The sequence below is a fragment of the Heterocephalus glaber genome, unplaced genomic scaffold (genome assembly GCF_053883595.1).
Source record: "Heterocephalus glaber isolate CG9 unplaced genomic scaffold, H.glaber_assembly_v1.0 deba00001150, whole genome shotgun sequence".
Lineage (NCBI taxonomy): Eukaryota > Metazoa > Chordata > Mammalia > Rodentia > Bathyergidae > Heterocephalus > Heterocephalus glaber.
In genome coordinates this window covers 1,113,688-1,127,945 of record NW_028258204.1, presented here as the reverse complement: position 1 = coordinate 1,127,945, position 14,258 = coordinate 1,113,688, and the positions used below count along the sequence as shown (strand labels likewise).

The following is a 14,258-nucleotide window of genomic DNA, read 5'->3' as shown; positions in this document are numbered from 1 at the left end:
CACCTGCCTGCCTACCACCCCTGAGGCCTTGGCCTTCAGCCTATCAGGACTGACCCCATGCTGACCTTCGTGCCCTTGTTCTTAGAGGTGATCAGAGTCCCCTCTGTCACCCGCTGCCTGCCTTTCCTCCTGGCTGTGCCTCACCCCAGAGTATGGGGGTCTCTGGGATTCGCCTTGCATACCTTCCTGGGCGGGAAGAGTCCCTCACACAGGCACAGCAGTGGTGTGTGTCCTTTGGATTCCTAACCAGGGTCTCGAAGCCACTTTCAAACCAGCTTCCGTGACCACCAGCCGGACAGTCCCTGGAGGACAGGCCTCTGGATCGACCCAGGGCACCTGAGCTCCCTGCCCGCACCTGCTCCCCTGAGGTGTCCCTGATGGATGCAATGGCAGAACCTCAAGCTCAGACAGCTTCTTCCTACTCCACCTTTGTCTGCCGGAGACCAGAACCTTTCTGTCACTTCTCAGAATATCAAAAGTCTCTTTCCACCCCCACCACTGCCATAGCAGCAGGTCACTTGGCCACCACCTTTGGTCCCTCGAAGCCCAGGGCCTCTCCAGGGCTCCCTGAGCCCAGGCCTTGCCTGGCTTACAGCCCTTCCTGTGGCTCTTAATAGGGTGGTGCCCATGACCTGACTTGGTTTCTCCCTCACTAGAACCAGGCCATCCCCTTGCCTCTTACTCTACAAAAGGTCACACATCGTAGACCACAGAGAGTGCAGATGTGGACCCTATTTTGGTTTTGTTTCTTAATTGTAGTTGAGTACCTGCAACTTAAAGCTCATCATTCCAGCCATTTCTAAGCATATAGTTCAGTAGCGTTGAGTCTACTCACACTGTCCTGAAACCAATTTCCAGAACTCTTCATCTCACAAAACTAAGACTCTGTGCCCATTAAGTAACAATGTTCCCGTTGCCTCAGCCCCCCAAAACTGTGACTCCACTTTCTGACTCTGAATTTGACGACTCTGTGGGCCTCTGAGAAGTGGAGTCACACTGCACTGTCTTTGTGTGGCTGGCTTCTTCCACTTAGCAGAGTGTTCCCGAGGCTCACCCATATCGTAGCATGAAGGCTCACCCATGTCCTGTCAGAAGGTCTGCCCTTCCGCGGATAGACCACATCTTGTGTGCCCAGCCATCTGTCCTGGACATTGAGCTGCCTCCCACTTTGGGCTATTGTAAAAATTAGAAAGATGGGTATAAAAATATCTATCTGGGAAAAAAATCTATTCAAGTCCCTGCTTTTAATTCTTTTGGGTTTATACCTAGAAGTCGCCTTGTTGAATAATAGGCTGAGTCTATTTTTAATCTTTTGAGGACCTACCATACTCTTTTCCAAAGCAGCTGAACCATTTTACATTCCCTCCAGTCATGCACAAGGGTTCTTAATGCTTCACATTTCCTGACACTTGTTAAGTCTCTTAACTCTCCTTTCCTTGCTTTCCTTCCTCCCTTCCCCCTCCTCCTCTTCTTTCTCCTCCTTTCCCTCCTCCCCTCTTTCACTGTCCTAATGGATGCGAGAGGTGAATCTCACTATGGTTTTAATTTGCATTTCCCTAATGATTAGTGGCACGGAACATCTTTTTATGTTATTGCTGTCCATTTATTTATCTTCTTCAGAAAAATGTCTGCTCAAGTTCTTTGTCCATTTTTAAATTGGGTTTTTGTTTTGTTTTGTTTTGTTTGGTACCGGGGATCAAACTCAGGACCTTGCTTTTGAGAGGCAAGCACCGGAACCACTGAGCTGAATCCCCGGCCCTGGTTATTTGTTTTTTGTTGTTGACTTACTGGGTTTCTTCACGTATTCTGGGCACTGTGTCCTCATCAGATGTGTGACTTGAACGCATCATCACCCATTCTGGAGGCTGCCTCCTTGGCCTGTTGGTCATGCATTGTCATGGGAACTGGCTCATATCAGACCTGGAGTCCAGAGTGTTGGACTGGATTGGCGATTGAACATAGGGACACCTGGAGCAGGGACCTAGCAGCCAGCCCCTGCCTGCCTGCCTGGGAGATGCTGGAACAGCAGAATATCAGGCCCAGCTCAGACCCACTGAGGCAGACCCTGCAGTTTCACAGAATCCCAGAAGAATCTGGTAGACCAGAACTTGGTGCGACCCATCAGCTGAGCAGCCATCAGCAGGTGAACCAAGGAGCAAGGCCCTGTGTCACTGCCCCACCTTGGGGAGGTTCTTTCTTATATTCCAGTAATAATGGGAGCAAGATAATGGTGGGCTGTTTATCAACAAGAGAAAATTAAACAGGAGGCTTCTACAGGGTAGTGAAACCTCTACAGCTCATGCTTGTTTTGGGGAGGTGGTGCACTGACCTTGTCCTCTGAGGCCCCTCACCGGGGAGCACTTTGACAGGTGGCTGAGATGGCTGGGGTTCCCTCAGGGCTAAGTCTTAGTCACTGCCCTCCTTTTGCAGAAATCCAAAGATAGAAGTCCTCAGAACGGATGGAGAGGACATAGTTCATCCCAGCAGCACAGGGGACCTCTGTCTTGGGATCCTGCCTCTCCCTGCTTGGTTGGAAGCCATGGAGGGTCACCCACTGGGACACCAGGCCTCCTGCCATGTGGCCCTGAGCTGAGAAGCAGCCCCTCCCTGACCCTGATTTACTCTGCAGGATGTACAGGCAGGACCTGGAAGAGTTTGGTCTGAGCTGTGGCGGCAGAAAAAGACTCAGAGGCTCATTAGACTCCAGTGATAGAATTCTGAGAGGATTTAATAATAACCCAAATCCCAACAAAATTATTTCAGAGGACACGAATTTCAGGTTTCTTGAAGGATGTTTATACTAAGCTGGAGAATTTCTCTTGTCGTTAATGTGCTAAAGCTAGTTCAAGTTAAATTGTACATGAAAAGGATATATTAACCTGCATAAAATATGTTCATAATCTCAATTTAAAATTGAAAAGAAAGAAAAAATCCACAACCACATGTACAATATATTGCCCTGAGTAAAAGCCTTGGGAAAAAAACAAAAACTTTGCCTGTACCACACCGGCACCATTTGCGGGGAGATGAAAATTCTATGCCCCCCTTGGCACCCATGCACATCCTATTACTGTCACCGGGAGTTATGTGTGTGATGGCAGGGAGGGAGGATACACAGAAGTCTTTTGGCTTCATGGACCTCTTCCAGGCCAGAAAGAAAGGCGCTAGGACTGTGGAACACCGGAAGTGTCAGAATCAGGTGGCAGAGAATTTCCCATGCTGAGGAACCTAGTGCCTGGGCACAGAGCTGGCCTTGCCAGGCCTATGCTGCCTGGCGGGGACCATGTATGCTGACCAGGGTGAGGCTTTTCAGCAATGTTGAGGCTTACGGTGGCTGGTCAGGGTCTGATGATGTTGAAGATGGGCTGAATGCAGTCTCTTAAGACTTGGTACCTACTCTGAGCTGATTAGAAGCCTTGATTTCATAGACAGGGACAATCCTACTGCAGAAGTGCCACAGACAGAGGCTGCCTCACTGTCTTCAAAGGGAAACGTGGGCTTGTGGTCTGGCATGGAGGTGGCTTTGGGGCCAACCCCTCAGGATGGGTGTCTTCCTGTGCTCTATGTGGCTGACTGGTCTGGGTCCCCATCCAAGCCTCCACCTGCTCCTTCCCCAGCCATGAGTGTGCACTGTGCTGGGCACCCTGGAGCCATCTGACAAAGGAACAGGTGGCAGAGAGGAGCTGGGCCAGCAGATAGCCCAGGCAGAAGGTGGGCATGGCTTCCCCGCAGGGCCTGCCACGTGACCTCTTCTCGAGTACAGCCTGGGGGTCCTGGTGGCCCCACTCTGGGGCAGCTTGTCCCCCTGTGACTGGTGGGATGGTCCCTCCCTGCAGAGCAGTAGCTTGTTTTCCATTTCAGCTTGGCTGATTTGCTGCCTTTATTGGGCACTTCATTTTTGGGCTCATTGCACTTCTGGGAAATTTTTTAAAAAATCTTTTCCACTCTATTTTATTTTTGTAATCTTGTGAAACAATATCATTTCTGCTCACATTTGATTTTTTAAGATTATTTCATTTAAAACCGCAATTTTGAACACAGAATACTTTAGAGTTGTTATTAAAAGACTTTTTCAATCTCAAGTGAAGAATACTGGCAATGAGGTACCATTTTTGGAGAGAAAAAAGAAATCATTAAAATATCTATAACATCAAGCTAGACATCCAGACTACCAGGAAGAAAATCTCTACCTGAAATTATGAGTTCGCAATGAGAGTGCCTTGGAGGGATTTTTTTCCCTTAGCCAGATTAAATTCTAATTTATTATTATAACTTTCTAAAGCTAAGTTTATAAACTGTCAAGGAGCAGATATGTTGACCAAAGGCAGTAGCATGCAACCTTGTGAATCAATGGTGAGAGCACTCACAGAAAGACGAAGGGACAAGGGCTGGGGATTTAGCTCAGTGGTCCGGCCACCTGCCTCGCAAGCTCAACGTCCCGAGTTTGATCCCCGTTACCTAAAAAAAAAATGAAGGGACAAATTTTAATGCAGTGGTTTGTTTCCATGGTTCACATTGTACACAGTGTGAATTGAACAATTGAGCAGCCGTCTGGTTTTAGTCTTCATTCTTACTTTGCACCCTGTACACCCTACCAGTGACATTACTGTGATGGAGATGATTATTCGGATGATAATGCTGATGATGATCATAATGGTGATGATTATGATGGTGATGGTGGTGATAATGCACATACTTGGATGGCACTGTTAGTATGCAAACAGTGTCCCAAAGGTTACCAGTAGGAGCACTCATTTAACTTTGGGACAACCCTCTTTGTCTCCACTTCACAGAGATGACACAGGAAGGTAAATGCCTGATATTAACATTATTAACATTATTTCTTTAGTTAGCCTCTACCTTGTGGGCCCCGTAGGCTGTTCCACCTTCTTACTGTTAGGATGGGAGCTCTAGTGAGTATCCTTTCTCGTGTAACTTTATTGAATGTGTTTCTGCAGGAGAGGTTTTTCCTTGTTTTCAATTTTGATAGATTTTGTGCAGTCACCTTCCAAAAGCCTTTTCCTATTTTATTCTCCCACTAATAAAGGATAGATGTCACCCTTTCTTCACATCCTCCCTAATGTAGGATATCTATTCATCCATCTATCCTTCCACCCATTGATTTATCTCTGTCTCTATAGGTTGTTCATCCATCTCTATTTTAAACTAGTGAATGCTATGAGCATATTTTGTGTGACACAAGCAGCGCAACTCAGGGCTCCTACTTTTTGTTAGAATGTCATCACAGATCCCTAGAGAGACTGCAGGAGAGAAAAGTGTTCCTGGAGAGAGTGTCCCCCCTTACTTCCTGAGGTCAGGGATAGCTATAGGAGGGTTTCCCATGGATCAGGCTGGTTTTCTTTCATGGTATCTTATTTATTAAGATGAGTACTGTGTATTTACTCTGTGTAAGGTGTTACCTGAGGCAGGTGTCTTTTGAGGAGCTCAGGTCACAGGCAGTGATATGCTCCAGCCCACTCTAGCCACTGTGGTTATGCTGAGGTAGCCGTGGTTATGCTGAGGGAGTGCTAAGGGCCATTGTCACATTCTAGAGGGCCATCTAAGTGATGAGTGACCCCTTGTGATGCTGAGCTTCCTGCTCAGGGGGACCCACCTTGGTGGGGGAGCAAAGCCCTGACCCAGTGAGGGACAAGGGCACTGTGTGTGAGAGAAGCTTCCGGTCAAACCATACTGGATTGTGAACAAGGTCGGCTCCCAGGTGAGTACCAGAAACACGCAGAGCGGAAGGCTGGAGTGCTGGTCCCTGAGGAGAATGTGTGGAGTGAAGGGAGGTTGGAGCCAGAGCAGGACCATCCTGAGATCCAGAAAAGGACCTTCTTTAAGCAAGAGGAGACACCACTAGAGAATTTAGAACAGGGCAGTGAGCGGTGGGATTTGATGTATTTATCATTTAGAGGGTTCTTCTTTCCTACTGTTGAAAAGAAATCACTAGATTTATGTGTCATGAGCCTGAGGCCCAGGAGCATCCCTCAGTTTCTACCATCCTGCATTTCCCAGAGTGTCTCTAAGTGTCTTCTCTCTGCCTCCAAATTTTTGAACAGAACCAGTTGTTAAAATACTTGCTCATAATCAGTGATAAAATGATAGCCATAGTAATGATAATTGATCACTTATATAGTATTTACTGTATGCTTATCAGGTGCCTCTCTAAGTGCATTACATATATTAACACGATTAAGCCTCAGAATAACCCTGAAGGTGGAATACTATTCTGAGTCCTGCATTGCAGATGAGGAAACACAGGCACAGAGAGGTCGAGCACCTTACCCAAGGTCACATAGCCCATACACAGCAGTCACTCTGACTCTGACAGCATAGATGTGGGGACCATGAGACTGGCCCTTGCACAATCTGGTGAGCCTAGGAGAGCATTCAAGTTTGCAGTAGAATAGCAGACTGAGCATGTTAGAGCTTGCAGAATCTCAGAGTCTACCACTTTTTGAAGCAGATAAACAAACACTCTGTCTTTCTAAGCAAAAACCATCTTGAATGATGCTGCCAGTAAAAGTCCTTTCTGGAGGCAGCTGGGAACCTGCATATCCATGGCCCATGCAGAGGAGAAAATGAATGGTGGTGTTAGATCCTGGAGTGCTCTCTGTGCAGCCAGGGATGGGTTCAGTGTCAGGATGGGTCCTCTCGAGACCATTAGCCCTGATCACATTTCTGCTTCAAAGCATGGTGTGCAGTGGAGAAGCCAAAGGCATCCATCAGCCTGATGACTCATAGGACCTTGAGCCAGCAGCTTTCAGGAGCATTGTCCTGTGTCCTGAGACAGCCAGCCTGGGCCTGGCACTTGCTGTCACACCAAGCTCATTCTGAGCATGTGCTTTGCTGAGCCCCTGTAACCTCTCTGGACCAAGGGCCTGATGTAGGTTTGTTCGGCTAGGGATTCCCAGCAGGCTCAGCTACATGAACTGCTGACAACAGGCCAGGATACTGAGATCGCCTCCAGTGAAGCCTTCTTCTCCAGCTCCTGATCTTTTCTGTCCTGCCCTTGTGGTAGCACCACTGGGCACCGAGAGACCACACAAAGGCTTAGCAATGTCACCCAGGGCTTAGTGATGGCTGAAGCCACAGAACAAGGAGGCCACTTTGTGCCTCAGACTGGCCCCTGGGGATGGGGCATTGTCAAAATGCCCCTAAGCCCGCAGTTCTAGCAACTGAATTCTAGCCCTCACCTCTGAGATTGCCTTTGGGCCCATGGTCCACCAGGACCTCTGGCTCTAGCAGCATAGGTAATACCAGCAGATTTTACTGGCTTGTGCCTCCGGAGAGTGAGGTCCTAGTGGAAAAGACCCTGCTCCGAGGAGAAGGAGAGACAGCCTGGCGATTGGCTCCAGCAGAAAGTTCCCTTGAACTTCTCCAGGTGGAGCCCTCCCATCTGACTTTGTGTCTCACATTTCTACTGGACCAGATAGCAGGCAACTTCCAGTAGGGCTCTGTTGCCACCCCGTACCCACCCTGGCCCAGGCAGACCCTAAGGTCGGGTCAGCTTCACGTCCCGCACTGTCTAGGGGTGCTCTGTCGCATCTTGGGAAGTGGTGCTGTGGCAGAGTGAGGAGGTGAGGCTGGGGGAGGAGTGTCTGGTCCGAAGGCATCTCAATGAGTTCTTTCCTGTTCCCCTCACCCACTCCCCTAGACAGTGGCAGCCCCGTATATTTACCTTTGAGATCTCTTGGGTTCTGTGGCCACCCAGGTCCCCTCTCCCTCACATCCAGCCAGGATGGGGCTGGCTCCCTCTCCCCTGCCCCTTTGGCAGGAGCACAAGCCATGTGCTGAAGGGTGTGACCCTGTCCCAAACCTCACGTGACCTGTGCCGAGGATCTTTCCCTATGTTTCTATTGAGATTGATCTTCCCGACCTGGATTCACGATGACAGTGACATCCCACCCAAGTGGAGCCACACCCTTACTGACCGCCTGTAACAGATGCTGCCCATGAGCCAGCAGGAGTATGGGGCCCCACGGGACTCACAGGCTCTGAATGGAGACTCTGCCAGGCTGCCCCATAACCTTAGCAAGTGTCCTGTCTATCTAAGCCTTGTAGCACATCTGGGAAGTGAATGTGATCCCTGGACCCACCTCACAGGCTGAGGCCGGGACCCACAGAGGTGTTGACAGTCAGGTGACATCTGTGAGTTCTGCTCTCAGAAGCCCAATTCTCAGTCCCTGCACTGCTACCTCCCAAGGCACTTTTGAATTGAATTTCTTTCACTGGTTTCATTCTTTATTTTTATTTAGCATGCACGTTGGAGAGCTCTGCTTCCTCTCTTCATAATGTTTAAATATACATAAGTATGCCAGCCAGCAGACCCATGGAAACCAAATGAAGTCAACTTCATGTCCAAGTCATGTAGATTCACATTGGGACCGTAGCATACTTTTCCTTACCTAGTTTGGACCCACAAATCTCACAAGGCTCACAGTATACACAGCCTCTGCCTGCTTGGTGGCCAGAGCCAGGTGCAGGAGGTATTCTTTGGAGAGAGTTATCTTACCAGTTACTTCTCTGGTGACTAAAAAATGAGCACTTACCTTGATGGAGAAGAGTTAGTCTACCCCAATCTGTCTCCTCCTCTCTGGGGTAAACAGGTTCCTGAAAACACAACTCTGTAGATCTGGGGCAAAGCATATGCAGCTCCTAGGTGATGTTAGCATAAGTATTCTGCATCCTGGGATTGATCCACTGCGTGGTAATGGTGTTACCCAATTGAACTCTTGACATTGGGGAACTTGCAGCACCAGCAATTGCATTTTTCTTTTATTTCTGCAAACTTAATTCAACTTGCACGTCCAACTGCGCTATCTATGAAAATGTCCTTTTGAAAGAGTCTGCATAAGAGACTGTTAAATCCTTCTCTCCTTCCCTCTCTCTCCTTTCCTGTCTTTCTTCTCCAGTAGGAATGTGAACTTCTGGCTTAAATCATGGAAACACACCTGCAAAATCAGATGCTCAGAAAGTGCCCATTAGGAGCTTGAATTTTGGGACCCCTGGGTTTGGTTTTTCTAGCGTCAGCTGAATCTGGTTATCCTTTCTCATATACTTTTCAGTTATCACCAGGAAGTGGGGGCAAAGAAAAGCTTAAAGCAGGGGTGGGAGGACCAGCCTGAGCTGGTACCTGTGGTGACAGCACCTCACCAGGGGCAGGACAGAAGGATGGAATGCAGGCCAGGCCACTCAGAGCACTGTGAAAACTTGCACACGTGATTTGTTACACCTGGAGACTGGGGTCTCACCCGACCTTCAAATGTGGTCACCCCTCATCCTTCTCCTGAGGGGACCCTCCTCTGACTCAGCAGTCTTTTGTGAGCTCAAGTCTGGGACTGGCGAGTCCTTCGTCCCTTGAAGCTGGGGACCACTGTCCACTGTGTCCTGACACCTCCTAGGACAGTGAAAGGGATACTGAGAGCTGAGAAGGATGCAGAACCACTGATACCCCAGGCTTGGCGGATAGGGGACAACAATGCCCCTTGGTGATTTGGCAGTTTTATTTCTCAGGAAGTTAAATGTGTACCTGCCAGATGACCCAACAGCGCCATTCCAGGACAACTTGCATCACTGAGCAGGAAGCTGACTGTGCAATTGGAACCCCTGCAGTCTCCTCAGCAGCAAAGGCACAAACCGTACAGACCCAGCAAGCTGGGGCCACCTGGCAGGGAGGCACACTGAGCAAAGAGAAGAAGGCAGGTCCTGGAGTGCCTTTCTGTGATGTTAGCTAAGAAACAAAGCCATGGTGACTGCCAGCAGCTCTCTGGTCACCAGAGGTCGGCTCTGGGGAGAAGGGGGACACAGAGGGGTGGCGTGATTGAGGCCACAGAGCTATCCTGTGTCCTGATTGCAGTCGTGATTAGAAACCTATGCATGTAGTAAACTCATAAAACCCCACACCTACAAAGCCAGTATCACCTCAGGTCACTTAAGTATTTTTGAAACTTCCTTCATGCCATCATTCATTGGATGATGTAGCAGGAGACAGGAGTATCATGTGGGGCTGAGTGTGCTCACATGAGTGGCACATGTTCGTGGCATGTGTTCATAGGCACATGTGCTTGGACATTTGGCGGGGGGGGGGAAGCATTGCACACCTTTGAGAACAAAGCTCAGGAGCATGCTTAGAATGTTCCTGGATTTAATTTAATTTATTTATTTTTGAGATAGGGATCTCATTACATTGCCAGGCTGGCTCTGAACTCCTGGGCTCAAATGATTCTCCTTCCTCAGCCTCCTGAGTGCTGGGACTAGAGAGGCATGTGCTACCAAGCCCAGCTGGATTTTACTGTATTTATATAAATAAATTCATAATAGTTTAGTGTACCACCCCTTTGTTCCTTGGCTAATGCATATTTCCATGCTGACAATGTACTTTTATCCATCTGGCACCCAGGAGAGCAGGAAGGAGCTGAAGAGGGCCTTCCTGGGTGCCAGAGGCTCACAGGGCACAAACAGGGCTTCTTGACTTGAATTCAGAGTCCTACCTGCCACCCTCCAGCTCTGCGATTGGCATGGATGCTGGGAGCAATTTCTGAGCTTCATACTGAGCTGGCTTAGTCTGGTGCAGATGGCAGTGAACTTGCATGGGCTGAAGCCCAGGTCAGGCCCTGCTCAGGTCCCTCCCCAGCTTTGCCCCTACATTACCTGCTTTAGCCACTGTGTCCTGCTTCTAGCTCCTGGTTTACCACAGGGTTTACCTTGTCCTTCCAGTATGCTAAAAACTGTCTCTAAGTTGCTCCTCAGCGGCCTCTCACCCTTCCATCAAAACTACATTTTGGTGAGATGCACACATGAGCCCCTTTTGTTGGCCATTAGGAATTTATTTCCAGTTAAACAAGCTAGGAAGTGTAATTAAGTGCATGTTTGATGGCACTAGCCAAAGGTGCCTGCCAGAAAAACAGTAGGTTTTTAAAGATGCCAAGGACTGACATTATGCACCTCTTGTTGGAAACGGTGTACACTTCACACCCTGAGCCTCCTATGTGCCACCTCATATCTTCAATCAAATTATTACATTCCAGAAATATGCATAAGGGAAATGACTGTACACATTTTATGGTGGATTGTTGCTTGTAGCAGTAATTGAAGTACCTTTTCCACTTATGAAAGTACTAATTTTATTTGTTTTTATTGCTTTTCTAGATGCAATTATTTATTTAGTGTGCTTTGGCTTTATTAAATTATGTTTACTATAGGAACATCATAAAAATGTATGAAAACAACACATCAGCCACGCCAGCCTGGTGACCCATATGGAGAAAGCTAGTGTTATTTTTCATATCCAAACGTAATGAAATAACTTAGGAATAAACAGATAATCTACAGTAGAAAACAATGCAATTTCAAGGTAATGCAATAAAACACCTGGACAATATGATTTCATAAATCTTGGCTCTAAAATTTACATGAGGTGGGTTTTAGGGGCTTATCTGAAGACACATGGCATTTCTAAATGGAATCATTATAATGTGAAATGTAATTAAACCAAAAGGCAAAGAATGTAAACAGGGTTTTTGTAGGCTGGTAAGATATGGATGGCCAAGAAGTGATGTAAAGTCTTTCAGGGTCAAAAGACAAGCAACGACTCTCATCTCTCTAAAAGTTCTGAACTTTAAACTCAAAAAATGCCTAACATATGGTTCAGATTGCTGGGCAATCACCTGGACCAGAGGTATGGCTGGGAGGCAGAGCCCCCCTCCCCCGGAGTCTGTCTCTCTCTCTCCCCTCTCTCTTTCTTTCTCTCTCTCTCTCTCCTCTCTGACTGTTACCTCCTGTCCTGTGGTGGGTGCTGCACCTCAAAAGAAAACAGGTTTTTTTCTTTGGGCATTTTTTCTAAGAAACTTAAAGGTAATCAGATTGCTTGTCCCAAATTTTCCCAAGAAAATCAAGCTGGCTCCTGGTTTTGCTACTAGCTCTCTTGTTAAGACCAAGTCTTACTTGATCTTATTGATACACCCCATTTTTCTCTCAGATAACTCTCAGGTACACTTAACCCTTCCATTGAAATATTAATGCAGAAAGCTGGGGATGTAGCTCAGTGGCACCAAGCCTGCTTGAAATATTAATGCGAAGGAGGGTAGTTGGACGCAAATATTTTGAAGAGGTGAAAATAAAACAACTACTAGCATCAAAGTAAAGACAAAAAGCCAAACTAAAAAACCTTAAATTTGATATCTAGTTTGTAAAGACCAGAGCTACTTAACTGAACATGATTTTTTGATCATAAATGCACAACCACTTTTCTTTTTTCATTATGAATTTAAATTTATGCACTATTCAAGTACACAAACTGACTTCAAAATCCAAATGTCCCCACACACATGTGTCCTAAAGCATGACTGCCCCTCCAAAGGAGCCACGGTTAATGGGCTCCATTTGCTAAATAATTTCTGAGGGCCCCCAGGGCTTTCTAGGTATGTAACGCATATGTAGACATAATTACTCACATTCACAGACACACACATGTTTGCCCAAAGGATGCTGAGGCCCAGAGCTCCCACATTCTGCTCGAAGACTGGACCACACACTCTGTTATCTAAATGCCCTGAGTTCCCGCTGATGCCCACTTCCATGTCTGGTGTTTTGTGTGAGCCAAGAAACATTCCCACCAAGGGTACGTGAGAGAACCTGTTAGTTGGGGCAACATTTATACTTTTTTATGTTTGGCAATTTGAGTGACCAATGATTAAGTTTGAGTGTGACTTTGAATCATGGTTCTCTCGGGCCAGCCTGCGTCTTGTCTCATCTGAGAGGGGCACTGGTGTCCCCTTTCCCGTGACCGCCCGGTGCCCACTGCTGCCCACTGCTATCTTCCGCTTTCCAGTGGAATCCCGACCATCACCTTTGTTGTATTGTACAACCCTCTGTTATAAGCTGAAAATACCTTCTCTGTTTTTAAGCTGCCCTTTGACTTTATTTAGAAAATATTTTGCCATCTCGAGCATGAACGTCTACATCCTCTTCCTATTGCTCCTGGATTTTGTGCCATACTTCAAAATACCTTCCATACTCAAGATTTTTTAAAAGTCCCCATATAATCTTCCAATATTTTTATGGGTTTATATTCTGCATGAAGATTTTTAATTAATTTGAAATTTACCTGGGTATAAAGAATGATATAGAGAAATGATTTTATTTTTCTCCAGTTGCTACCAAGTACCCAAAAAATATTTAATGAAAAATAATACTTGGATTAATTTCCATATTTTTACATCAACTCCACTGAGACATATATGCATATATATGTATATAATTTCTTAAATATGGTTATTCATCTGCAAGTACCACAGCTTTTTTTTGTTTATTTTAATTAATTTTATTGGTACATTTTAGGTATATAATATAATGTCATTCACCATTGAACATTTGCACCTTTACATAATCTCACTAGGTTATTTTTTCCCCATTTCCCTGCCCTCCCTTCAACCCTTCCATCCCTCCTTATTTATAAAGACTTCTCACACTAGAGAAACTATTTGGTATTTACACATGTGTGTCCTATTTATTTCACTTATGAGTATGGCCTCAATGTGCATCCATTGAGCTATAAATGCCTCTAATTTCTCATTTTTTATGGCTGAGTAGTACTCCATTTTATTAAAAAAACCACATTTTCTTTATCCAGTCTCCAGTTGATGGGCAGTTTGGCTGCTTCCAAGTTTTAGCTATTACAAATTGTGCTGCTGTGAACATGGGTGCACATATATCACTGTGGTATGATTCTTTGGAGAAGGTATCCAGCAGGGGAATAGCTGTACCACAGTTTTTAAATAAGTTCAGTTCTCTATATATTTAATATCATGACTTGGATCACCAATTATTCTTTATTTTAATAGTATTTCTCAATCATGTTAAGAAAATATACATTTATGACTACTTCACTCAAAAACTGTTAACAAAAATGCATTTTAAATTTTATTAAATGCCTTTCTAGCAACTATAATCATATGGTTTTCTCTTTGATCTTTTACTTTTATGAATTATATTAATAGATTTTTCTAATATTGAACTGTGTTTGCATTCCTGGAATAAAATCAACTTGAATATGATTATCTCTTAATGCATTTCTTCATTTTCTCTGAATAAATTTAACTTAAACTTTATATTAATAAATGATCTTCTTCTAAAATATGTGAACTTTCTCTTCCTTTCTTATGGGCTGGATGAACTTAATTACATTGAAATTATTGGGTCCCCAAAGGAATTTCTTTTAGAAATTCTACAAAACTGCTAGCCTGGTACTATTT

The 14,258-nt window shown here is 45.8% G+C and overlaps 1 protein-coding gene across 5 annotated transcripts in view; it reads left to right on the top strand.

Annotated features, from left to right (window-relative positions):
- Positions 1-14,258, top strand: part of Vstm4 (V-set and transmembrane domain containing 4) — a 100,069-nt gene that overhangs the window by 67,415 nt on the left and 18,396 nt on the right. Inside the window, exons 8-9 of one of the 5 annotated variants that reach the window (XR_015451058.1) lie at positions 251-4,808; positions 9,520-14,032. The exons of 2 other annotated variants lie outside the window; for them this stretch is intronic. Coding sequence is in view for 1 of the 3 variants with exons in the window: in XM_087210591.1 (XP_087066717.1) it covers positions 9,520-9,546 (27 nt within the window). In the remaining 2 variants the exon portion in view is untranslated. Of the gene's footprint in view, positions 1-250; positions 4,809-9,519; positions 14,033-14,258 lie in introns of those variants that run through there. 2 more of the 5 variants (XR_015451059.1, XM_087210591.1) reach the window with 2 other exon arrangements.